The sequence below is a fragment of the Peromyscus maniculatus genome, chromosome 17 (assembly GCF_049852395.1).
Source record: "Peromyscus maniculatus bairdii isolate BWxNUB_F1_BW_parent chromosome 17, HU_Pman_BW_mat_3.1, whole genome shotgun sequence".
Taxonomy (NCBI): domain Eukaryota; kingdom Metazoa; phylum Chordata; class Mammalia; order Rodentia; family Cricetidae; genus Peromyscus; species Peromyscus maniculatus.
Genome location: NC_134868.1, coordinates 59,394,411 through 59,420,858, shown reverse-complemented (window position 1 = coordinate 59,420,858; position 26,448 = coordinate 59,394,411). Strand labels below are relative to the sequence as shown.

The window sequence follows — 26,448 nt, the reverse complement described above, 5'->3', positions numbered from 1 at the left end:
CCTCCATATTGTCGGCCTCACTCTTTAAAAGCAGCTATTGTTCTCGGTTGATCGCATCTAGACAGCAAATGTTCATGTCTTCTTTTACAAATGTATTTATTTTTTATTTTAGGTGTGTGGGTGCTTTGCCTGTGTGTCCATGTGCAGAAAGAGAGAGACAGACTGACTGACTGAGAGCTTGTACCACATACATGCAGTGCCCACAGAGGCCAGGAGAGGGCATCAGATCCCCCTGGAACTGTAGTTACAGATGGTTGTGAGCTGCCATGTGGGGCCGGGGAATTGAACCTGCGTCCTCTGCAAGAACACCAAGTGCTCTTAACCATAATTAAGATGCCTCATAAATGATCATTCCTGTCCTTTGTCCTGGAGGTTTATTATTCTGGCAATTGTAGTTATGAGTTAAGCCGCCTTGTATTCCAGGTCAGCCCTTCTCAAGGTGACTGAGTCTAAGATTCCTTGGGTCCTTTTGGAGCTCCAGTCCCATCCCAGCTGTCCCCAGCTCCTGTCCAGGCATGCCGAGGATGCCGGCCCAGGCTTGTTGTCTGAGTGTGGAAATTCTAGGTTTTCGCTCTCTAACGACCTAGAACTCCTTTTGTTCATTTTAATTATTAAAAAGTCAGTTTCACAGTTCTACTATCCACAGAACCAAGCTAGCCACTGGGAGGGGCACTGTGGCTAGTGACTACCTTCCCAAAGCCCAGAGGTGGTGTTTCTGGTATTGCGGAGAATAGGCAATTGCCCACAAACTGTGTAACCTAAGATCCTTTAACAGTCGGAAGAAGGAAGAGACATCCATGTGTTTCTGTCCCCAGGGAGCCCCAGGCCTCACTGGCATTCCTGGACCCAAGGGAGTAAAGGGGGACTCCAGGACAGTAACCACCAAAGGTTAGTTCTCTGCGACTGAGCACTTCTTGGCTCAATTACCAACCGTGGGTCCCTGTGTGGGTAGATTCACATGCAAATCTTCCCCAGGTGAGCGAGGCCAGCCAGGCATCCCTGGTGTACATGGGATGAAAGGTGATGACGGTATCCCGGGACGCGATGGGCTGGATGGATTTCCTGGCCTTCCTGGCCCTCCGGTAAGCAGTTGCCATGGTGCAGCCAGTCGAGCCCACTCATCAAGGCCTTCATGCTCTTTACACATTAAGGGGTCATGGCCTTGGCACCTGCACTCACCCAACCCCATGCTCAGGACAGCAGACATTCTGTTTTAGTCAGCAGACATCGTGTTTTTAAAGACTAGTGACTGAAGTCCAATGTCGAGCCCTGGGTGAACACTTCAAAAAGTAGAGAAATACCCATCATGGTCTACTACAGAATAAGACCCAAGTGTTGTCAGGAAAGTGTCTCCCTCTCTGTTCCTAGAGCAGATCTGGGAGAGGCAGACTCCCTCAGGGTTCACAGACCTTGATTGCTCTGGCCATAAGCTAAGAACAAAATGTCCATCTGCAGAAAACCCATTGGCTTGCCCACACACACCATTCACCTAAGTCTGGGCTGGTCCACTCCATGATCTCTAGTGGCCCTGTGAAATGTTTTATTAAACACACACACACACACACACACACACACACACACACACACGAGAGGCTCAAATATGGATGCACACATGCTTTGAGAGCCCTACAAACAGAAAGAGAGCTTGGCCCAGTAATAATAATAATCCCTGTAATACTCTCTTACCTTTGAATGCAAAGGAGCAAAGTAATGTCATAGGCGGGCTGACTTCTCATCAGCTCCTGCCTACCTACCTACCATAAGAGGTCCCCTTTCATCCATGACTCTGCAGGCATGCTGGGACAAGCAGCATCTCATTAGCTATATATGGCACAGACTGGGGCCCTGGTGGGTGCTACCATGTGAGCACTGCCCCTTCCCACTGCCTAGAGCTCACATTCCCTACCTTGATCCCTCCATTACCCACCCAAGAGCCCCCCGCTGGCTGGAATCATCACCACAGGACATGCCCTAGCCTGTCCTCATTCCAATGCTCCCTATTCTAAGAGCACACGGCTCCTCCTTTTCCAATGAGCTCCCTTTCCTCTAAGGATGCTGTCCCTCGTGAACGACAGACATGTCACACATGCTAATCCCAATAGATGGATGGAGCACCATGGCCCTGAACATAAATGTGTGTCTCCTGGGCCGGCCGGCCGGCCCTCCACTGTGCTGATTGGTGAGGCTATAAAACCTAACTCTGACTTGGTCACTTGTGTAGACATTTTCCTCCCAGCTATCCTGTTTTGGACCTACAGCACAGAGTTCCAGCAAAATAGGGAAGGGGAACTGGGAAGCCATAGTTGACTCTGGTGTCTGCGTGCATTTGAAGGTGACTGGGATTCTCTTACAGGGCGATGGCATCAAAGGCCCTCCAGGGGACGCAGGTCTCCCTGGCTTACCTGGAACCAAGGGCTTTCCAGGAGAGGTGGGTCCTCCAGGACAGGGCTTACCAGGCCCGAAAGGCGAACGTGGCTTCCCTGGTGATGCTGGATTTCCAGGACCTCCAGGCTTACCTGGTCCTCCAGGTCCCCCAGGAACCCCAGGACAGATAGGTATGAAGGTGTCCTGCTCTCATCCTCCTGAGTCCTGGGACAATCAGGGTGGCTGCGTCCCCTGCTCCTCTAGACCCATGCATGTGTGCCCAGGGAACCAGGCAGGGGCTTCATGCTCCACATCTGTTCACAGTACATGGGCCAGATGTGCAGTGCAGGATCCTCGGGACCACCCCCTTCTCTGCTAGGTAGCTGGAATGTAGAACTTCTTTGGGCAAATGAGGTCACCCCTGCCCGACCTGCCCAGGACCACATGTACAAATGCACACTCAGACACGCGCACACACCTGGGTGAGTCGATGGCTTTCGCCGGTTCTCACCTTGCCTCCTTCTTCGTTTGTGTCCCCCCAGACTGTGACACAGGTGTGAAAAGGCCCTTTGGAGATGGCCAGCAAGTGGCCGTCCAGCCAGGTACGGTGATGACGAGCAAGTGACTCTAGACTGTGTTACCACTCCGGATGGTCAAGTGTGGGACGCCATGGCAAGGAGCCCCATGGGAGCCTGGCCGGTGCTCTCATGCAGATGGGCAAGAAGGACGCCCAGAACAGCCATGCTTGCAAGACATCTTTCTCTAGTAAAAGGCACTCGGCAGAGAGGGCAGCTGGGTAGCAGCATCCCAGGCCCCAGGAGCATCTGCAGCCCTGGTATCTTAATGTTCTGTTGCTGTGAAGCAACGCCATGACCAAGGCGACCCTTAGAAGAGAGGGCATTTCATTGAGGGCTCGCTCACAGCTTCAGAGGTTCAGTCCATTTCCACCATGGCGGGAAGCATGGCGGCACACAGGCAGCCACGGTGCTGAGGAAGTAGCCGGGAGTCCTAAATTCAGATCCATGGGCGGCAGGAAGAGAGAGACACTGGGCCTGGCTTGAGCTTTTGAAACCCCGAAGCCCACCCCCAGGGACACATTCCCTTCATCAAGACCACACAAACATCAACAAGGTCACACCTCTTAGTCAAGCAGTGCCTCCCCCTGATGGCCACACATGAAACACGTGAGCCTGTAGAGGCCATTCCTACGCACACCGTGACACCGTGTTTAACTTCGTGCTGGCTCTAAGCAGCTAATCGAGGTGGCCAGCTCTGAACAGTGCACACTGACAAAGAAACCAAAGGCTTCCTTCAGCCGTCACCAAGTGTGTCCATCCCTGACAGACGCTCTCAGGTGGAAGAGACCTGTCCCCCAGGACCTGTGGGGGTTCACAATGATTTGGCTGAGTCAGGGCTATTGTCCCTGTGAGAAAATGGTGTTTGCCCCCACAGTACCCCAGTTTTTATTAGACTGACTTCATTTGCACCTTACGTTAATATTCTGACTTCTTTACATGACAAAATTCCACTTCTGTTTGCATCAGAGCCAAGAACCATTAGGTCATTAAGTAAGAGGCAGCCGATGTTCCTGGCTGCTTCTGACCACAGTGGTACCCAGGCAATGAGCTTCAGCATTGACATCACTTCAGCTCACCCACCTCTCCTCTGTCTCCAGGTTGCGTTGAAGGCCCCACAGGATCACCTGGCCAGCAAGGACCCCCAGGCCCCACAGGTAATATCCATCCTTCATGTCATGGCCTGGGGTTTCTGCTTCCCACTTTGGGTTTCCCCTCTACTGGTCTTGTGTGCCTCCTCATCTCTTGACACAGTGGGGTTCTGCCATCTCAAAGTGGCCACAACTGTGGTCACTTCCCAGGGAAGCTAGCTCTTAAGCACACCATAAAGAAGGCCGGGCGGTGGTGGCACACGCCTTTAATCCCAGCACTTGGGAGGCAGAGGCAGGTGGATCTCTGTGAGTTTGAGGCCAGCCTGGTCTACAGAGTGAGATCCAGGCAAGGCTCAAAGCTACACAGAGAAACCCTGTCTCAGAAAAAAAAAAAAAAAAAAAGAACACCATAAAAAATGTACATGATGCTGGGCAGTGGTGGTGCACACCTTTAGTCTCAGCACTCAGGAGACAGAGGCAGGCAGATCCATATGAGTTCAAGGCCAGCTGGTCTACAAAGTGAGTTCCAGGACAGCTAGGGCTACACAGAGAAACCCTATCTTGAAAAACCTAAAAAAAAAAAAAAATAAGAATGAAAGAAAGAAAAGAAAAGAAAAGAAAAGAAAAGAAAAGAAAAGAAAAGAAAAGAAAAGAAAAGAAAAGAAAAAGAATATACAAACACTGGGCCCCTGCTCTGCCTGGGGAACAATTGCTTCCAAGTTCCTTGATAGACCTCATTGGTTCATAGTGAAACTGGGTCACGCCCATTGATAGACCTCACTGGTTCATAGTGAAGCTGGATCACGTGCCATTGGTCCTCAGAGGGTCTGACGGGGCTGTGGTTTCCTTGGGTGTCTAGGTATCAAAGGCATCAGAGGAACCCCAGGATTCCCAGGAGGTTCTGGAGCACCAGGTCTTAAGGGCTTTCCAGGAGACCCGGGTCGTGAAGGCTTCCCAGGACCCCCAGGTGAGTCAGCTTGGCTTGTGCCCTCATGCCCACTCAGGGAATGGCTCTTGTGTGTGGTCAGGTCCCCCCAGATCAGTTATCGTCCAGGATTGCTGCTGTCCATGCTCTTTTGAAGTTGAAAATCCTTGACTTTTTTTTTTTAATCATTGTTGTGCTGGATTGCTGCAGAGATCTGACGGGAACAGCAGATGTGACCCAGGGAGATGTCCCTCGGTGGCTAGTGAACATCCTAGCACTGTCCCCTCCTGGGAGTATTCTGAACGTATAGACAGCCCGGTCACCATAGGCTACCAGTCGGTAGTCAGGTGTGCATGACCTGCCCACATGAGAAAACAATCCACAATGGGGAGAATCTGTTTGGGCTCATGGCTTCATAGGTATCCACTCATCACGGTGGGGTGAGCAGAGCAGAGCTGCTCACATCACGGTGGCCAGGAAGCAGAGAAAGGGTCAATACAGGAAGATCCAGGGAAAGATGTAGCCACCAAGAACAGATCCCTGCTTCCCCGGCCAGGCCCCATAGCCTACCTTCACCACCTCCCAACAATGCCATTATGTTATTAATCCATAAAGGAACTAACGTATTGATTAGTTCGGTACCCTGGTGACCTCATCGTTTCAGGAAATACTAAGGTCTGCTCCGCTAATTCTCCACGCTTTTACTTTTACTTTTTTTTTTTAATGTGTAAGAGTATTTGCCTGCATGTAGATATGTGTACCACGTGCATGCCAGGTACCAAAGAGACTAGAAGAGGGGGCATCAAATCCTCTGGAACTGGAGTTAAGGATGATTGTGAGCCACCGTGTGGGTACTAGGTCCTCTGCAAGAGCTGCCCATGCTCTTAACCACTGAGCCACCTCTCCAGTTCCCCCAGGATTTCCTTAGTCCAAATGGGCAGATAGTTAAGGCTAAGCACACAGTGCCTGACGTGGCGGCGCACACCTCTAATCCCAGCACTCAGGAGGCAGAGGCAGGCAGGTACTTGTAAGTAGAGACCAACCTGAGTTCCAAGCCAGCCAGGGACACACAGTGAGACTCCATCTCCAAAAGACTAAGCACACAGTCTGATGGTCCCTCATCAGGGCCACACAGGATGTCCCTGTGACAGCTATCCACAGCTTTCCCACTCACTGCCCATTAACCAGCAAACACCTCTAGGTCTGGGGGTCTATTTTCATCACGCCATCCATGTTTTGATACAGCAAAGAGATTGAAAGCTGATGGTGAAGGAAACCAAAGAGGTTCAATGACATTGAGAGATCCAGGCTCGGAGAGGGCGGTGGGCAGCCTCTCAGGCTGCAGAGCTACCCTCCAGGGCCGCGCTATGCACTGGCTCTTTCTCGACTCATGTCAGCGCTATCTCAGAACATGACAATGCAGACTTGTGGCTAAGGGCACCACCCTTGTTTTGTTTTAGGGTTCATGGGACCCCGAGGATCCAAAGGTGCCACAGGCCTCCCTGGCCCATCCGGACTCCCGGGCCCCATTGGACTTCCAGGACCAGCAGGACCCCCTGGGGACAGAGGGATTCCAGGAGAAGTCCTAGGGGCCCAACCCGGACCCCGGGGAGATGCTGGATTACCGGGACACCCTGGGCTAAAGGGGCCTCCGGGAGAGAGAGGACCCCCTGGATTCAGAGGTGAGTCACTTGGCAGGTGGAGGGGTGTGACCCAGCTGCACTGCAGCCCCCCAGGGTGAGTGCATCACCCTTCTCTCAGGGGCTTCGGTTAGAAGCCCACAGTGCACGTGTGAGAGAATGCGGTCTTGTTCTGCTTGTCCTGCTTTCACTCAGTCCCAGCACAGCTGTGGAGTGTTAACATATTAACCCTCCATGGCCAGGAGACAGTGGCCCTGAGACCTTTCACAGACAGACCCATGGACCTCTGGGCTCTAGTTCCTCGGCTCACCCTGCAGACTTGCCGCCTTCTCCTCAGACCTGGAGTTGGTGTGAAAATTGGGAAGGACATATCCCAGAAACTGCTGGATGGGCCTCCGCCTATGGTCTAATCACTTGTGGCCTAAAGTCTTGCCGGGGAGGGTGCCAGACGTTCTGTCGGGACTCTCCAGCCGACCACGTTGCCTGCCTGCTTTGGCGAGGCTCCTCCTACCCATGAGCCCTCCTCCCCGCCAACACCGCCACTACCAGCTCTTCAATCTAAAGATAGATATTTGAAAAATAAGTGTCCTCACTTCCTGGGTGCCAGGGAGCCAGCATTACATCTATGCTCCTCAGGGAACCTAGCTTCAAATCCTTTTCTTTTTCTTCTTCATTCATTTCCTTGAGGTAGCCTCACCATGTAGCCCAGGCTGGCCTCAAACTCACAGTCCTTCTGCATTGGACCTTAGAGTGCTAAGGTTACAGGCCTGAGCCACCATTTCCGACCTCAGCTGCGGGGTTCTGCTGTAAATCCACCACCTGCTCATCCAACCTCTCCCTAGTCACTAAAGAGTCAGGATGCCTGACTTCAGGTCCTGTGGCGGCCAGGACAGACCCAGTCCCTGCATCCGTCCCCTGCATCTCCTCCCACCACCCATCTGGAGGCTATGGGTTAAGTGAGTAAATACACAGATCAGAACTTGACAGCCTGGCCTTGTACACGCCAATCAATCAATCAATCAATAAACAAGAAAATGTCCACATATAAGGGGGTCAGAGGCCAACTGTTAAAGGAAGAATTGGAGGACAGTAGATGCCTGTAGTATCTAGCCACTTGGCAGGATGGGGCATGGCAAACACAGCCAAGAGGAAAAAAACTGCATGCGCACACATGCACACAACGGACTCACATGTGTGTGCATATCACAGCCTGCCAAAATGCATCCCATTTCTGAACACATGCTAATTGTCTGCATATCAAAAACAAAAGTAAAGTTTGAACAGTGAGCTACAGTTTATATGAAGGGAAATCCAACAATGTAGGCTGTTAGCATACGCCTCATGAGGAGGACTAACATCTGTGAGAAAATCCGCAGAATGTCCAGAGAATGAAGCTACCCAAAAGCTAAGACTGGGAACAGTCAGTGCTGTTAATAACCAAAAGCTGCAGCCGCAGCCCACGCCGGTCCCCACCCCGCCGAAGGGGCCTGGTTTTGCCTTAGCCTGAAGATTAATGCTGGGGCAGATTGATGAGCTGGTGTCACGGTGGAACTCAGTGCAGTGCGTCAAGAATGGCTGGTGTCTGCACTGACTTGCCTCTCCAGTGTCTGGGGTACTGAAGAACATCGGTAACACAGCCACTGGATGCGTACACCACGCTGTATTCTTCCTCACAGCACTGCCTTGAGAGCGGGTGGCTGGTGGAAGGGACTAGAACACACCCCATGAGTCCATACGATTGCACACTTCACTCACACAGCCACCGAAGTGTTTGCAAAGAAAGTACTTCTAAGATCTTTTGTATTTTTAATTATGTTTATGTGGGTGTGCCTGGGGAAGGGTACAAGTGAGTGCAGGTACACAAGGAGGCCAGAAGAGGGCGCCAGAGCACCTGAAGCTGGAGTTACACAGGCTCTGGGAAGTGAACTCAGTTCTTCCGCAAGAGCAGGGCTAGACCTCAACCACTGAGCTCTCTGCCCAGGCATCAGGAGTATTTTTAAATGTGGCCCAATGTTGATATTGGCCAAGCTGAAAGAGCTAAGGAAGGATTTACAGTGCAGCAGCCACTGAGTTTCTCTTTCTGGAATATTCACGCAGTAGCAAAGGCAGAAGGAAACACCCAAGACTCGGGTCTCTGCGTCCCAGTGACTAACCTGTTTTGTGGCTTTAGCTCTGCTCCTCTGGTGATGTGCTATTGATATTTTTATAGACTGAGTCTGATCGAGTAGGAGCTATCTTTAATAAACAAACAGAGATGGTCTCACAGCTCTTGTCTCTGACTCCTGCAGGAAGCCAAGGAATGCCCGGGATGCCAGGGCTTAAGGGTCAGCCAGGCTTCCCAGGACCTTCGGGACAGCCAGGACTATCTGGACCTCCAGGACAACATGGATTCCCAGGAGCTCCTGGCCGAGAGGGGCCCTTGGGGCTGCCAGGCTCCCCCGGCCTTGGAGGTAAGACTCCAGCACCCCGGAAACACGTGGAGTTCTCACTGGTGCTAACAACCAACCAAACGTGGCCTTTTCCCGGAGATTCATCAGACTGTGTTCCAAGGATCCCCCAAGAGCTGTAAGGGGTTCCAAAAACAGGTCTTATCTTTTGTCAAAAAGAATTTAAGCGGCCGGAGTGGGCAGCTCAACCTGGCCACCTGTTGTGTATGTTGAGGGCCTACGTGTAATTTCTTAGAGAAAACAGAAAATTGCACTGCAAATGTTCAAACTCCCCCCTCCGATGTGGAGAGGAAACATTCAGTCAGGGGGAATCCCAGTGGTCGGGGTAAAGACGTCCAAAGGGCACTGACAGACAATGGTGAGCGGCTAGACCAGGGGCGGTTAGCTCCCCCAGGAGCGGTTAGCTCCCCCAGGGGCGGTTAGCTCCCCCAGGGGCGGTTAGCTCCCCCAGGGGCAGCTAGCTCCCCCAGGGCACTCAGCACAAAGCTGACCCAAGACATTTGCATCTCATGGACCAGCAAACGTTTCCTAAAGTTTTTGGGTTTTGTTGTTGTTATGACTTTATGGGACATGCTCTAACCACGTTGCCCAGGCTGGTCTCAAACTTCTGGGCTCAAGCAATTCTCCTGCCTCAGCCTCCCAAATGCTGAGACTGTAGGTGTAAGCAGCCACTGGATCTGGCTCCCTAATTTTTTGTTTTGCTCATTAAGAACTTTTTTTTTCTTTTAACGTACAAAGGTGCCATACACTGACAAATGAGAATGTTCTTAGTGGACTGTTTATTCCTAAACTTGGAAAAAATCTATGGTTTGCCACAGTTGGGCAGTCATTTTCCAGAGGCCCTCGCCATCTCTGTAGGCAATCAACTGTGCACACGGATCCTCTTTCAAACCAGGCTTTTCCTGGTGCCCTGGTCTCAGGGGTCCCGAAATGTGGCTTTGTCTGTATCCAAAACTGCTGCCTGGACCCCAGTGGAGCCAGCTCTCCTGCGTGCCATGCTGGTGCCCGGGTGTGCAAAGTGACAAGTGCTGAGGAGGAGGTCAGGCCTTCTGCCAACATGTCCCCAGAGGCTTACCAGCTCCTCGTGCCACACATGGCCTACACAGATCCAGGAGAAAAAAATACGAAGAAAGGCCCGGCCCTAAATGAGCCACGCTTTACTAGATAGATGGTCTCACTCGTGAACAAGCTTGTGTTTGGTCAGGGTAAGGCAGGCCGAGGCTGGAGGGGGGCGTGCTGCACATTTCAGAGGCCAAGGGGTCACGCAAACAGGAAGAGCCTGGCACTGAGAAGGAGGCAACAAGAACGGACGCACAAGCGCCCAAGGCCTGGACTGAGAGCTTATTTGAAGGAGAGGGGCGGTGGCCTGAGCAAGGAGATTGAGCAGAGGGTAGAAGGTGATGAATACCGAGCTGGGGGCCGCTGGAGATTTGAAAGAGACAAATGTAGTGGGGGTGATTTAAGGGCCACCAACTCCTTGCTATGAGGGAACCTGGGCAGTAGGGAGTGTAAGGGGACCATGGTAGTTCTCCAGAGTCAGGACTGAGCCAGGGACTCAGGAAGGAGCTGGGCCCACCAAGCATCAGCCGGCCTCTCAGCTAAAAATGGCTCTTGGCTCACCCTGGGTCACCGTGCCCGTCAAAGCTGGCGGTGTCCTGCTGCCCTCCATGCCTCTAGCATGGGTCCCTGTTCATGGAGACAAGGGGCTATTCCTGGGGAGAGCCACACTGGACCCTCCCTCCGTGGTCGGCCCCCAGCTTTGCCATGGTGACCTCTCTGGGAAGTCTCTCCCTGCCGGGCTCACAGGCCATATTTTAAGCTCACCTCTGTCAGGACAGTTTTCTGTTTTCCTCCAAGGAAATTTACCTTCTCGAAGGCATCCACGCCCTTTCATTTTGCTTCTCTCTCTCTGATAGGTTTGCCTGGAGACAGGGGTGAGCCCGGTGAGCCTGGAGTCCCTGGCCCTGTGGGCATGAAAGGCCTGTCTGGGGACAGAGGTGATGCCGGCATGTCAGGCGAGCGTGGTCATCCCGGAAGCCCTGGCTTTAAAGGGATGGCGGGGATGCCTGGCCTCCCTGGGCAAAAAGGTAAATGTCAAGGCAGGCAAGGACTTCCTCGGGTGGGGCTGTGAAGTGGGTTACACTCTGACTCAAGCAGCTATCCCAGGGGCCCCCACAGCTGGCTGGAGGCTGACCTCACTCACCTGCAGGCCTGAAGCCACAGGAACCTAGGAGATTCTCGATGCTGCTTAATGTCCTCACATGCCAGTTTGTCACCTGACCTAGAGAGGTGGTTTTTCCCTCAGGGTTATCAACTCAAAGAAGGTTCTAGACAGAACCTGCTGGAAACAGGGTCAGATCCTGGGCTGATGGTGGTTTTTATCAGACACCTGACCCCTGGAATTGAATTCATCACACACACTGAAACAATTGCAAGTGATCCTTCATGGGTGGAAATTGCTGGAAGTACCTTGGTGACCTCCCCATAGCCCTGGGCATCTGCCCAGACCGGGGTCACTTTTGTCTGTGGGACCCATCCGAAATCCTCATGGGACCTTCTCCTGTGCCACCCTCACACTGTCATCCTCCTGACTTCCACGGGTTCTTATCTGCAGACAGCTGGCCCTACACCCTCTGTGTGTACATGACTCTTAGAAAGTGGTTTTCCCAGAAATCCCTGCTCAGGGCAAGGGTCTTGGCAGTCTCCGTGTGTGTGGCAAGGCCGCAGTGTCAAGGATGCTGAGACTGAAATGTCCCAACACTCGGGCCCTACTAACCTTCTCTTCCTTCTTCCTCCAAAGGCGACCGGGGGTCACCAGGGATGGACGGCTTCCAGGGCATGCTGGGACTCAAGGGAAGACCAGGGTTCCCAGGAATCAAAGGAGAGGCTGGATTCTTTGGAGTGCCTGGTCTGAAGGGGCTGCCTGGAGAGCCGGGTGTTAAAGGTATGGCCCTGCTTAAGATCCAGAGGTCTGTGCGTTCGGCAATTAAGCTGGACTCGGCAGGGCACATATCCGACTATCACATTATCTCTCAGATGTAGAATGAATATATATACATATACACACATTTGCGTGCGTGCGTGCGTGTGTGCGTGCGTGCGTGCGTGCGTGCGTGCGTGTGATGAGAATACACGAAAGCCGGGAAGAGAAAGGTGACCAACTGGAGGGAGAAGAGGGGATAAGGAACTATGATCAACGTGTGTCGTAGGTGTGGATGACAGTGTCCTGAGGAATCCTGTGGCTTTGTACAATTCCTGCTAATTAACAGGCAAATGAGCTGGGCCCGGCAGTGACACCTGTGACCCTGTCTGCCCAGGAGGTGCAGGCAAGAGGCTCGAAGTTCCAGGCCAGCCTGGAGAACTTAGGGAGACCCTGGCTCAAAAATAAAATGTCTTTAAAATAAACATGAAAAGGGGCTGCTGCTGAGGCTCGGGGGGGGGGGGGGGGGGCAGAGCATGTGGTCCTTGGGTCCATCCCCAGAAGCAGGGGCACATGTATACAGGCAGAACACTGTATACATAACAAATAAATAAATAACAAGATGGTCACAAAAGCCCACTCCATCCTAATCGTCCCATAGCAAGTGTGGGGTGGTACCCAAGAGTGGAGAGGAGTGCGCTCTGAAAAGGGGACATGCAGCCAGGCGCGGTGGCACACACCTTTAATCCTAGCACTCAGGAGGCAGAAGCAGTTAGATCTCTATCTGTGAGTTCGAGGCCAGCCTGGTCTACATAGGGAGTTCCAGGACAGCCAAAACTGTATAATGAGACCCTGTCTCAAAAACAGTGAGTTGCATGGTATATAAATCTTACATCAACAAGGATGCTTAAAAAGAACAGATGGAAAAGAGAAAGAAAAACAAGGAAAGGAAACCAGGCAGAGGCAGAGATGGGCTCTGTGTGAGTTGGAGGACAGCCTAGTCTACATAGGGGACCAGCCAGGGCTAGGGAGCAAGAGCTTGTCTCCAAACAGCGACAATGAACGCATCTTATGGGTTAAGGCTGGGCTACAGCTCAGTTGTGTGCTTGCCTAATGTGCATGAAAACCAGGGCTAAATCCCATGGGATGGGGCGGGGGGGGGGGGGGGGGGGCTACCAAAAGAACTGGGTTTGTTTTTTCATTTTAGCATTTTTTTTTTTTTTTTTTTTTTTTTTTGGTTTTTCAAGACAGGGTTTCTCTGTGTAGCTTTGCGCCTTTCCTGGAACTCACTCGGTAGTCCAGGCTGGCCTCGAACTCACAGAGATCCGCCTGGCTCTGCCTCCCCAGTGCTGGGATTAAAGGCGTGTGTTGAGATAGACTGTTAGTATGTTGCCTAGACTGGTCTTGAACTCCAGCTTTCAAACTCCCACCTCAGTCTCCCTATAACTGGAATGGCAGGGCCATCCCACTGCACCTAGCTAAAAGTTACAATTTTAACAGATTTTTAGCGAAGCAGTTCCTCCAAGATTTTAACCCAAACCTGTGTTTTTAGGTAAAATTTCATACTAACTTAGATATTTCAGGACATAGAGCAAAAGCTGATGACTTAAAGTTAAATCAGGACTGGGCATGCTGGTAATCCCAGGGCGTGGGGAGATCTGTGTTTAGTGGGCCCAAGGGCAGCCTGGACTCTGTGGAACCTTATCTCAAACAAAACGGAACAAAGGGCCAAGAATTAAAATTAAGTCAAAATGCAGTTGCCCCGTGCCCTGCCGTCTCCCTCCCTCACCGTGGCTCCTGCAGCCTCCCGGGGCTGTGGTCCCCCTGGATGCCCATCCCCTTGCTCAACAGCCAGTTCAGTGTGTGATTCCCTCACCTTCGGGGGTGGGGAGGTCTTGGGAAATGACAGACTTCTGTTTCCTTCCAGGAAACCGAGGGGACATGGGCCCCCCAGGACCACCTCCCATCATTCAGCCAGGGATGAAGGACATTAAAGGAGAGAAGGGGGATGAAGGGCCCATGGGCCTGAAAGGCTACCTCGGCGTGAAAGGTGAGGCGCGGCACAGCTGGGGGCCCTGCCTGGCACTCCAGAACAGCCCTGCCCTCTGCCAGGCTTCCTCGGCTCTCTAAGCCTCCCCACCCCTCAGCGTCTCCCCCACTTACACTTGGGGCTGTCCCTGACACCAGAGCCGAGCCCCTTTTCTGTGCTGTGGTTTGTAGCTCTGGACACTGGGAGACGTGTCTGGAGGGAAGTTGCCGGCATGGGGAGAAAAGGGTCCTGCCCTCCCTCACCAGGCCTCACTGCTCTTCCTGCAGGTGTCCAAGGAATGCCTGGGGTCCCCGGGCTGTCTGGGATCCCCGGGCTACCGGGGCGGCCCGGTTACATCAAAGGAGTCAAGGGCGACATCGGAGTCCCTGGCATACCAGGCTTGCCAGGGCAGCAGGGGGTGATTGGCCCTCCTGGAATTACCGGATTCCCAGGATTCACGGGAAGCCGGGTGAGTGGGTGCCTCTGTCTGCTCGTCCTCTAAGATCTGCTCCCCTCCTCTGCTCTGGGATCGAGAGCAGCAAAGACTTTTCTAAAAGCCACCAGCCAATATAAGGACAAGGCTCCCTGTGCCTATCAGTGGTGTCCTGAGGACTCACCAGCCACCATTGCCCCTGTCCTGGGGTTTCAGTGCACAAAGCTTCAATATTGTTTCTGCTCGATTTTGTCTTAGGGTGAAAAGGGTGCTCCAGGAAGAGCAGGGTTTTTTGGCGAGACTGGCCCCACCGGGGACTTCGGTGAGTGTCACTGGGACAGTGGAAGAAGAAAGGCCAGAGCTTAGCTCCTGGTGGTGTGAGGTGCCATCAAGCCTGGGGGTGCTGCTGGGCATTTGGAGTCAGACTGCACAGTAGAAGGCCGGAAGCTAATTCCCTAGATCTCATCATCTTCTCTGCGTGTCACAGGTGATATCGGGGATACTGTGAACTTACCGGGAAGCCCGGGCCTGAAGGGGGAACGGGGAGTCACCGGAATTCCAGGTACACAAGTTATTTCGTTTCTTCAGTCACCCAATCACGGACAGCCCAGAGCGTTGTCTCTGGGCCTGGCTGAGAGTTGCCGTAAGAGACGACAGTGAATGACTGAGGTCTTCCAAGCCACTGCATGAATGAGTCTGAATCATTTACTGAACTGGGGGGGGGACAAACCCAAGAGCTCTCCCTCCATCGTCTCCTGGAAGTGACCGCAGCCAGAAGCAGCGCCCATGTCTGGGAGCAGCAGAGGCAGCCACACGCCAGCAGGCATCATCCGTAGAAAGCACGCTCCCTCCACACGGCAAATCTCTGGTTCCAGGTCTCAAGGGATTCTTTGGAGAGAAAGGAGCGCAAGGTGAAGTTGGATTTCCCGGGATAACAGGCATCCCTGGAGGCCAGGGCTCTCCCGGACTCAAAGGACAGACAGGTGAGACTGTAGCCACAGCCTGCCCAGGGGTGTGGCCCCTTGGGACCTGCAGCAAGTGGCCAGCCATCTTTGCCATTTTTCCTCCACTGCAGTCACGTCCAGGAGACCGGCCTGTACAGACGTCCCCCATGCCTGGCTCTGTCTGGAGACCAGCAATACATAGGGATGCCCTGTGGGCTATGGGACCACTTAGTCATGGGGAATGCACAGGGCCAGTTAGGACCTCCTGGGAGCTTCCCCGGAGACCTGCTGCTCCTGCAAGGTCTCCTACATGTTCAGACTTACCTGCACATTTCCCCACAGGTTTTCCAGGGCTCACAGGGCTGCAAGGGCCACAGGGAGAGCCGGGACGGAGCGGAGTGCCCGGTGACAAGGGTGATTACGGCTGGCCAGGGGTGCCAGGGTTACCAGGTAAGGGAATCTCTTTCCAGGAAGACAAGACCACCAGCACTCGGGGCCAAGCTGCCAGGTTGCAAGGATAAGAATCTCTCTGTCTGCTGCTAACGTTGTGGGCCCCATGGGAAGACGGGCAGATACGTCAGGGGCTGACTATGGTCACAGGACACTCTGAGTACAGGTTTGCGGCTGTGGAATCCACTGGCCATAAGCCAGACACACTCCTCAGCAAAGAGTGGATATGCTCACAGAAAAGTGACCTGAAGCTTCCAGGGAGGTCTCTGGCCTTTCTTTAATCACTCTACACAGGATATAAGCAGATCAGGACATACACAAGTGTCCTCATGTCCTGTTGCTGGCTGCCATGGGGCCATGTAAAAGGTTACAAGACCCTGACACTAAGCCCTGGACTCCCATGACCACACCCCACCCCCAGGGCTATCTATGCTCTGTGTCTTTAGAAATGCTTAAACTCAGAAATCGAGAGAATGGAATTAACACCAGGCTCTCTGCTCCAAGCAAAGCTTCATGGGTGTTTTTTCAATTACATTGTGTGCGTACACACACAACTGACTGGGAGCAGGGTGTGCCGGGGTGCATGTAGGGGAGGTGAGTTCTCTCCTCCCATGGAGGGACTGGACTTGGGTTAGGACCATGGAAGCAAGCACCCTTACCCCTGAGCCGATCCCACTGGCCCAAGGTCAGCTTTTGTAAATCAGGTATATGCCGTGACAGGCATCCCAGAAACAGTGCCTCTTTGTCCCCTTCCAGCCCTAAACGTCCTAAAGTGTCTGGAAAATGTTTACACGTAGGCTCGTGGGTCACATGAGAGTGACAGTTTGCTTATCAGATGAAGGTCAGTGCCGCTCACAGGCACAAAGGGACGTGTGTTAGAACTGTCCGGGGACCGCTCCCAGCCAGAGCCTCCCGGTGTCCTACGTGGCATGACTAATGACAAGCCAATTCCCCACAGGTTTCCCAGGAATCCGAGGGATCAGCGGGTTACACGGCCTACCTGGCACCAAAGGCTTCCCCGGATCCCCAGGTATCCACGGTGATTTTATAAAAATCATCCCTGTCCAGGGGGGAATTTTGTTGTTTTGGTTTTTGGTCTTTTGAGACAGGGTTTCTTTGTGTAATAGTCCTGGCTGTCCTGGAACTCACTCTGTAGACCAGGCTGGACTCAAACTCACAGAGATCCACCTGCCTCTGCCTCCCAGTGCTGGGATTAAAGGTGTGGGCCACCACCGCCTGGCGGGAAATTTTTTTAAATATATTTAAACAAGAGGGGGAAAAATCATCCTATAAATACTATTTGATCAAACTTTATGCATGAGTAAATATTCATCTACCTACAGGAAATACATGCACTCATGTTCCCATTAACAGTTGGGTTCCAGTTTCATTTGGCAAATGACAGTAATCCTGGTGAAGTTGTATCAGCCATAATAAGGCTGTGGCAGCCATGGTGAGGCTGTGGCAGCCATGGTGAGGCTGTGGCAGCCATGGTGAGGCTGTGGCAACCGTGGTGAGGCTATGGCAATTATTGTGTATTGTTCAGTTTGCTTTGAGCACCTGACATGTGAACAGGAAATATTTTAAATAAGGGCAAATTTTCAAAACCCAGTCAAGGCAGAGCATGAGGACAGCCACCAGAACCAGGAGACCTGGGGTGGGGTCCCCAAGCACGGCCAGCTACTGCCGTGATCTCAGACTCTCTGAAGGCCAAGGTCTTCTGTCCTTAGAGAGAAGGCTCTACCGTGCTCTCTGTGACATCCCTTCTGAGTCTCAGATTCCATGATGCTGAGACCAGAGCTAGAAGACATGGTGGTGACTGCCTGTTTCTCTACTTGACACTCTGAGGACTGTCACACCACACAAGACAGGCCACCTCCCCTGCATGGATGGAGTTGGTGCCAACCTCTGCTCTCGGAATTCTGCCGCAGGTGCTGACGTCCATGGAGACCCAGGGTTCCCAGGCCCCACTGGAGACAGGGGTGACCGAGGAGAAGCCAACACACTTCCAGGCCCTGTGGGAGCTGCAGGGCAGAAAGGGGAGCGGGGAACCCCAGGTAAGCAGCTGTCTCCATGAGCAGCCCCTCACAGCATGTCCAAGGTCCTCTGAGGAGAATCCATGGGCACAAGCTCTTAGCTCATCTCCATTACGGTACTCTGTGGTCTAGCCTCTTTTCCCCCAATGCTGGCTCATTTTCCAGTCCCACTCAGTTGGTAAAGGACAAGCTCTCCCTTCTTCCTTGCCTGAGTCCCTGAATGGGGGACTGGCTATGGTCATGGGCTCCAGCCTCCCATCCTCGTGGGCTCTAACAGCCATTCTCTCGAGGCAGTGTCTGAGGACCACGCTTTCTAGTGGGTTCTCGGGATTCATGGTGCCTGGTGGCTGACAGGAGCTGGTGGGACAGTCGTATGCCTCTTCCTCCCCTGAAATGTCCCTTGTCCTAAGGACACCCATCTCAGCCTCTGTGACACTTCCTCTAGAGAGAACAGCACGAGAGGAGGACGCTTCCCCTAGAGAGAACAGCACGAGAGGAGAGCGGAATCCTTGAAAATGGACAGAGGGGACGAAACTGACTTTTGTTTTCCTCCTCAGGGGAGCGCGGCCCAGCCGGAAGCCCGGGACTTCAGGGTTTCCCTGGCATCTCTCCGCCATCCAACATATCCGGGCCACCTGGTGATGTAGGGGCACCAGGAATATTTGGCTTAGAAGGTAGGCAGCGGCTGTAATGGCTGACGGGTCCAGGGGAGGAGTTTTATCCCACACACTGTACGGACAGGCAAAGGAACGGGTGCCACCACCAACCGTCCCCCACACCACACCGTCCCCATGACAGGACAAGCCCCTACCTGCCTGTGTGGCCTCAGAACTGCCCCAGGTTTGATTCTTTCTCACCATTCAGTGTTTGCGTCTTTAATTCGCCCTCACCAACCACATCTACCACGAACTAGCTAAGTATTTAAAAGAGGCGGAGCTGGGTGTGGTAGCACATGCCTGGAATCCCAGCACTTGGAGGAGGCAAGAACATCTGGAACAGAAGCAACTTCAGGCCAGCTTGAAAGACATAGTGAGACCATATATGAAAAATAAGCCAGGCGGTGGTGGCGCACGCCTTTAATCCCAGTACTGGGGAGGCAGAGCCAGGCGGATCTCTGTGAGTTCGAGGCCAGCCTGGGCTACAGAGTAAGATCCAGGACAGGCATCAAAACTACACAGAGAAACCCTGTCTCGGAAAACCAAAAAAAGAAAAGAAAAGAAAGAAAGAAAAATAGGGGGAGAGGAGATGGTGTAAAGATGAAGTTAACAGTTATTTGAACATCAGTGTCCTGTAGACATTATTTTAAAAGGCTGTCCAAGTGACCACTGATAAAAGATAAGCAAAATGCAGCTTATGCATTATGGTACGATAGCCAACCTCTAAAAGGATAGAATTTCTGACACACTCACTATGATGGGGATGGGGGTGGAATGCTCAGGGACGGTTCCCAGTCACAAAGGATAAGTAGCACATGGCTCCATGTACAGAAGGTCCCTGGAACTGTCAAACCCACAAGGCAGAGAGTAGATGGTTTCCTGGGTCAAGGAGGGTGTGGTTTAGGGAGGACAGAGTGGTTTAGGGAGGACAGAGCCCATCCAGGATGGTGAGCGCCTCTGGGTTTGGAGTGTGATGTGGGAAAGCCTAGGATGTTCCCTTTAAAATTTTAAAATGGTAACTTTTATGTTACATGTTTTGTCGCTGTTTTTTGGTTTGTTTTGTTTTGGTATTTTGGGGTTTTGTTTATTTGTTTTGTCCTGTTTTTAAAGAGATACTGTTGCTGTTGCCAGCTCTCCAGAAGCTGGCTTCCAGGGCAATGACTAGGCATAATGCCAGAATAGCAAGCAGCGTGTCCATGACAGGACTCCCTGCCCCATCTGTAACCTTCCCACACTGTGACTTCCGCCCTCAGGCTACCGAGGCCCTCCAGGACCACCTGGGTCAGATGCACTCCCTGGCATCAAAGGCGACGAGGGGACCTCCGGAGCTGCAGGACTGCCCGGGGAGAAAGGATGGGTTGGAGACCCAGGGCCCCAGGGCCAGCCTGGTGTCGTTGGTCTTCCAGGGGAGAAAGGTAACAGGGTCCGTTTGAAGGGACCAGAGCTGCGGGCCGGGGACTGCAGACCCTGTTCCGTGCATTGGTCCTGACCGGCCTGTCTTCACCGCAGGGCCTAGGGGTGAGCAAGGATTCATGGGCAACACTGGACCCTCTGGGAACGTGGGTGACAGGGGACCCAAAGGACCCAAAGGAGACCAAGGATTCCCAGGTGAGTGGTGCCTCGCTGGAATGTGCCCCACTCTCTAGCGGGTGAGGTCCCCTGTTCCCCGCACTCATGGCTGCTCTTCACCCTGCAGGCGCTCCTGGCTCCATGGGATCTCCAGGCATTCCAGGCATCCCCCAGAAGATCGCCACCCAGCCTGGGACCATGGGTCCCCAGGGCAGGAGAGGCCTTCCTGGTGCACAGGGAGAAATGGGGCCCCAGGGCCCTCCAGGAGATCCAGGTAGGGCTCTGGGCAGGGCCCCTGTGCCCCCCCCCCCCCCGACCTCACACCAAGAAAAGGTCCCCATCCCTTGCTCTGTACCCACCTCTGCCCTCTTTGGCTTGACACGCGTTGCTGAGCACAGGAACACTCACTTACTTGATGTTTTACAGGTTTCCGTGGGGCTCCAGGCAAGGCTGGGCCCCAGGGCAGAGGAGGTGTGTCTGCTGTTCCGGGGTTCCGGGGAGACCAAGGGCCCATGGGACAGCAGGGCCCAGTCGGCCAGGAAGGTACGTGATTGGGTGGCTGATGGGACAGAAGTTCTGCTGAGGGTGGGGACACCTTCACCAGTCTACAGGTGAGGAACAGACAGGTGCCTTGGGGAGCTGGGACAAAAGCTTCCAAACCCAGCAGTAGTCACAACCCAAGCACGTCCTGGGTGCTGCAAGGACCTGCGTTATTTCTTAAAAGTATTGGTATATGGGCCGGAAGTAACAGCAATGTTTATGCTCCTCCCTCCCGCACCCCCCCCCCAAAAAAAAGATTTGTTTAAATCAACCCAAGCTTGGTCTCAGTGGCAGCGGCACTCTGCTGAAACAAAACCCAGGGGTGTCACCAGTGTCAGTCAAAAGACAGGGGCCACCGAGGAGTGCCCGGTGGTGGCAGGTGTGGGCGGCAATGATGGCTCCTGTCCTGTAGCAGGGGCACGTCGGAGTTAGTCCTAGGCAGGAAGCCGCGATGGAAAGGGAGTCCTAAGAAAGGAGACATAGAGGATGTGCCTCAGGGAGACTGGTGGGTGACAGGGACCGGCGACTGCCAGACGAGATGCGCTCGGCCTCCTGGGTAAGAGCCAAGGCCCTCACTCAGCAGCAGTTACGGCAGGTGGGCGTCCCTCTTCCCGAAGAGTGGTCTACCCTGAATGAACACGCTCGCTTGCCCTCCTGGGCTGCTGCTCTGAGAAGTGGCCATCCTGGGAGGGACAGGCCTCGTTGCAGGGGTGGGGGCCGCGGGCACAGACGGTCCCCTGAGGCCTCTCAGCCCAAGGCGCCCCAGCTCTGCTGTGCACCCGGTCTCCCTGGAGGAGTGTGCCTGTAGCCACTGTCTTTTCTGTTCATGTCTGGTGCCATCATTATTGTCCTGTTGGCTTCCCGAGCTGACATAGGTTTATCTTTCCTGAGGCTTTTGGTCTAGAAAGCCTAAATAAACCCCAAGCTTTGGGGAGGAAGAGGAGCAGGCATCCTATAAACGAACTGGGATACTGTTCTCTGGTGCCCTGGGGGCCCACAGGCATTGAACAGTGGCCACTTTCTCTCTCGGGTCCTAGGGGAGCCAGGCCGTCCAGGGAGCCCAGGCCTTCCAGGGATGCCAGGCCGCAGTGTCAGCATCGGCTACCTCCTGGTGAAACACAGCCAGACGGACCAGGAGCCCATGTGTCCTGTGGGCATGAACAAGCTCTGGAGCGGGTACAGCCTGCTGTACTTCGAGGGCCAGGAGAAAGCCCACAACCAGGACTTAGGTAGGTGCTGCCGTCACGCCCCACCTCTGTTCCCCGGCTTGACGGTGGTCACTGTGAGTGTGTGAGCCCCCGAGATGAGCTTCTCCCAGCCACATGGCCCGCCACCTTCTCCAGGCGTAGCTGAGGCTGAGATGGCCATGGAGGCTGAAGTCTTACCACACCCTCAGCCTCAGGACCCTCACACAGGGCCTTTTAATTCGGCATAGCGTCCATGCCTCATCAGTAGCTCTAGCCAAGCACCGCCCTCACCGCTGGAGAATTGCTTCACAATTCTCTTGCTTTTTACCCCATACCTAGAACATAAGTTGGAGACAGACAGGGACAGGAGGGGATGGACTTAAATCAATCCTTCCACTCGGATGCTCACAAAAAAAAAAAAAAAAAAAAAAAAAAAAAAAAGAGGCATGCGCACGGTGTGTGCCTTTAACGGGCGCAAATTTAAAAAACACAAAACACACGAGATCAAAGTGGGTGGGTGTGTCTGCCAAAGTGCACATGGAAGACTGGCATGTTCTGTGTGTCAGTGTTGGTGACACCAGGGCCATCGGCTCCTGGAAGTGTACCAGCTGGACTCTAGCAATGTGGACATTCCCGTTTGGGGCCCCTTCCCCATGGTAAGCTTTACAACGCCATAGAGAAAGACAAACAAGATACCACCCAAACTAGCAGCAGGAACAGGGCCGTAAGGGCAGGGCTCAAACCCTGCTGATTCGCTGAGGGCTGAGGGCGGACCCTGTCTGCCTGAAAGCTTTGCAGTGTGAAAAGTAACACCTGCCGAGCTGGAGAGAGCCTTGGCCAGAGTCCGAGGCTGGTTTTGTGCCTGGTGGCGGCACAGAGGTGGCGGCAGGACTAGAGACATTCTCGTGTGCTCCTCACGCAGGGCTAGCGGGCTCCTGTCTGGCTCGCTTCAGCACTATGCCTTTTCTGTACTGCAACCCGGGTGACGTCTGCTACTACGCTAGCCGCAATGACAAGTCCTACTGGCTGTCCACCACTGCCCCACTGCCCATGATGCCCGTGGCCGAGGAGGAAATCAAGCCCTACATCAGCCGCTGCTCTGTGTGTGAGGCTCCAGCTGTGGCCATTGCCGTCCACAGCCAAGATGTCACGATACCCCACTGCCCAACCGGGTGGCGGAGCTTGTGGATCGGCTATTCCTTCCTCATGGTACGTGGTGCTTTTCCGTCCTCTGATCATGGGACCAGGTGGAACTTTCCCCGTCTCCACCCTAGCTGGGATGCAGGAGAGATGCATGCGTTTGGAAGAATAAATCAGGGCTGTGGATCTGAGCTCAGGGGGTAAAATTTGGATCCTCAGCACGCGTGTAAATGCCAGTCAGGTGGAGCATGCCTGTAACCTCAGTGCTGGGAGACGGACAGTTGGATCCTAGGCACTCTCTTGCCAGCCAGACTAGCCAAAAGGTGCCAGATTCAAGGAGACACCTCCTTCTCAAAAAATACAGTGGAAACCAGTCAAAAAACACCCAATTTAAACCTGTGACCTCCATTTACGCACACACACGCACACACACACATTATATGGGGCAATTGCTCAAGTTGTGCGTCATACAAGAGCACCCGGAACAGGAGTTGAGGACCATAATTCAGCTTGATGCGGGCTAACTGAGCCGTGTGCCGGGTAAGGAAGGGACTTTCTTTGCCCGGTGTGAGGATTAATTTGCCACCAGACATTTGCACGCAATGCCGTTTGTCTGTCTTAGCACCCTGGTTTGCAGGGTTAACAGAAGAATTCCATCAAAGTGCTGAGACCCTTGTACCGAGTCTTTCTGGGACGCAGGACACCCTACACAGCACACACTGACTGGTCTCATGCCTCCACCAACCCCATGGGACGCTCTTGCACTCAGAGCCCCACCTTGGCTGGGCCTGTGGTGTTCACTCACATGTTAATTTTCTTTGTTTTGATTTAGTGTGGCTCTTCCAAAAGAGTCCCACTGTAGGCCAACCTATCCTTGAATTCTTTTTTTTTTTTTTTAAGATTTATTATGTATACAACATGTATGACTGCAGGCCAGAAGAGGGCGCCAGATCTCATTACAGATGGTTGTGAGCCACCATGTGGTTTCTGGGAATTGAACTCAGGACCTCTGGAAGAGCAGTCAGTGCTCTTAACCTCTGAGCCATCTCTCCAGCCCTATCCTTGAATTCTTAATGATCCTCCTGCTTCAGCTTACAAACATGAGCTACCAGTCCCTGACTATTAGAGGTTTTTGGTTTTTTCTCCCATCTACTTGGGCATTTTGAATGGATGATTGATTGCCTTTTACATTTTGTTTAACCAAAACGTAGTCAGCCAGATCTGCAGATTGTACCTATTTCCTGCTTGCATCTTTCGCTAAACAACCAGCCATGGGTGCTATGGTTCATGCCATGTCCGCACCTGCAACACTTCCTCCAGCATCAGGGCGACTCTGTGCGTGAGGCCCAGTCCCCCAGCATCGCTGGGCACCCTGATGGCAGAGCACTGTCTCCGGGGTCTGTGTTGACAGGGATTCCTGTTATTGACTTAATGAACAAACATGAATGGAAGATGTGGCTTGGTTGGTAGAGCACTTGACTGGCATGCACCAAGTCCTCGGTTTCATCTCCAGCACCGAGTAGGCTGGGCCCGGGAGCCGCTACCTGTAAGCTTTGCACTGAGGAATGGAGGCAGGAGGAGCAAGAACTCAAGGTCACCCTCTGCGGGCCAGCCTGGGCCACATGAGAGCCCGTTAAAAACTAGGAGCGGTGGTGCGTGCTCCCCATCCGAGCTCCTTGGGACACTAAGGGGGGAGCAATCATTTGATTCCAGGGCTAGGGCACCATAAGGAGTTTCTGCCTTTAAGTGTGTAAATAACACACTCAGCAGAGGTGTTTCCAGCACGTGGCCCCTAACACACTCCACCTCCTGCTCTCTGCACAGCACACGGCGGCTGGGGACGAAGGCGGCGGCCAGTCACTGGTGTCCCCCGGGAGCTGTCTGGAGGACTTCCGCGCCACGCCTTTCATCGAGTGTAACGGAGGCCGCGGGACCTGCCACTACTTCGCTAACAAGTACAGCTTCTGGCTGACCACAATCCCCGAGCAGAACTTCCAGGGCACGCCGTCGGCCGACACACTCAAGGCCGGCCTCATCCGCACCCACATTAGCCGCTGCCAAGTGTGCATGAAGAACCTGTAAGCCGTCCACCCTGCCCGCCGCCACCGCCGCCGGCAGCCGCGTGGGAAGGCCTCTTTGGTGCTCATTCTTCCGTATTTGTTGTATTTGTGTTTGAGACCGTGTCTCACTTTTCATCCCTGCCTAGCCTGGAACTATGTATCCCAGGCTGGCCTCCAACTCGTGGCAAACCTCCTGCCTCAGCTTCCCCAGCGCTGGGATGACGGGCATGTGCCACCACACCCAGCTTGGTGCTTACTCTTAACTTATTACCTCAGATGCTGACCCCAAAGTTGATCTTAGTATTTTCTTTCCAAAGAAAAACCACCAAAACAGCTCTGCACCGGCACTCTCACCAATCGCCCGGCAGCAAGTGGGCACTGGTTCCTCCAGGCTCTACCACCCGTGGGTCTCAGCCCTGCTAACATGGGAGCAGCCCATGGACCCCCTCACCGTGTAGGACATGGGCATCACGCCACCAGGGGTAGCCGCCAACAACTGTCTGTGTGTCTCTGGGCTCCCACTGAGTGCAGGTGGCTCCCCTTCCTTCTCCCATTCCCTAGAATGAGGCAGATTCTGTAGGACAGCCAAGGGGGGCCGGCCAATGATGGCTGAGGCTCACTGCCGCCTGTTTCCTTGGCGGAGGGGATGGCAGTGCTATTATTTTCTACCAAATCCACAGCGGCTACCTCCCAAGTCCCCACATGATGGCATCTGCCCTTTTAAGACCCTGACAGTGGCACATGGCTCTGGCTCCAGCCAGACCGACAGGGAGGGAGAGGTCTTGCCAGCCTTCACCAGCATCTGCAGGAAAGTACACTTAGCAAGCCGTTCACAGTGGTGCCCCCAAACCTGTGACACCTTAAACACCCCCCCTACCTCGTTCCTGCAGCAAGCGTTCTATGCCTTTCCTGTGTAATACCACAAATAAAGATATTCTAAGTATTTGACTGACCACTTTATGAGTGCGTGTGCGTGTGTGCGTGCATGCATGGATGAGAGAGAGAGAGAGAGAGAGAGACAGAGAGACAGAGAGACAGAGAGAGAGAGATGCTCATGTGTATAAAGGCCAGAGTACACCCTAGGGATCATTCCCCAGGTGCCACCCACCCTCCTTTTTTTACACAGGATCTCTCACTGGTCTGGAATTTTGCCTATTAGGCTGGCCCACCAGCAAACTCCAGAGATCCACCTGCCTTGGCATGCGAATGTCTCAGTGGGAACATGCTGCTGTTTTCTGTGTTTGGGCAGATTTGATCCTGTCTATATTGCATCACTCATTTCTCAAGAAATATTTTAAGAATCACTCACATGTTAGAGTGAGGAGGCTGGGCACCTCTCAAGTATGTTTTCTTTTTCTTTTTCCTTTTTTTTTTCCCCCGGGACAGGGTTTCTCTGTGTAGCTTTGCGCCTTTCCTGGGACTCACTTGGTAGCCCAGGCTGG

General features: G+C 53.4%; 1 protein-coding gene across 2 annotated transcripts in view; it reads left to right on the top strand.

The window, feature by feature from the left end:
- Col4a2 (collagen type IV alpha 2 chain) overlaps positions 1-25,949 on the top strand; it is a 142,551-nt gene extending 116,602 nt beyond the window's left edge. For both annotated transcript variants that reach the window (XM_006981330.4, XM_006981331.4), the window contains exons 23-48: positions 816-888; positions 976-1,082; positions 2,354-2,555; positions 2,907-2,966; positions 4,040-4,096; positions 4,890-4,997; positions 6,416-6,637; positions 8,884-9,045; positions 10,959-11,129; positions 11,843-11,986; positions 13,890-14,012; positions 14,279-14,460; positions 14,683-14,746; positions 14,912-14,986; positions 15,300-15,407; positions 15,711-15,818; positions 16,777-16,848; positions 17,750-17,875; positions 18,412-18,528; positions 19,764-19,925; positions 20,020-20,118; positions 20,207-20,353; positions 20,506-20,622; positions 21,657-21,848; positions 22,729-23,015; positions 24,771-25,949. In XM_006981330.4, coding sequence (XP_006981392.2) covers positions 816-888; positions 976-1,082; positions 2,354-2,555; positions 2,907-2,966; positions 4,040-4,096; positions 4,890-4,997; positions 6,416-6,637; positions 8,884-9,045; positions 10,959-11,129; positions 11,843-11,986; positions 13,890-14,012; positions 14,279-14,460; positions 14,683-14,746; positions 14,912-14,986; positions 15,300-15,407; positions 15,711-15,818; positions 16,777-16,848; positions 17,750-17,875; positions 18,412-18,528; positions 19,764-19,925; positions 20,020-20,118; positions 20,207-20,353; positions 20,506-20,622; positions 21,657-21,848; positions 22,729-23,015; positions 24,771-25,028 — 3,543 coding nt within the window. In that variant the 3' untranslated portion in view covers positions 25,029-25,949. The remainder of the gene's footprint in view (positions 1-815; positions 889-975; positions 1,083-2,353; positions 2,556-2,906; positions 2,967-4,039; positions 4,097-4,889; positions 4,998-6,415; positions 6,638-8,883; positions 9,046-10,958; positions 11,130-11,842; positions 11,987-13,889; positions 14,013-14,278; positions 14,461-14,682; positions 14,747-14,911; positions 14,987-15,299; positions 15,408-15,710; positions 15,819-16,776; positions 16,849-17,749; positions 17,876-18,411; positions 18,529-19,763; positions 19,926-20,019; positions 20,119-20,206; positions 20,354-20,505; positions 20,623-21,656; positions 21,849-22,728; positions 23,016-24,770) is intronic.
- Positions 25,950-26,448: the final 499 nt, after the last annotated feature.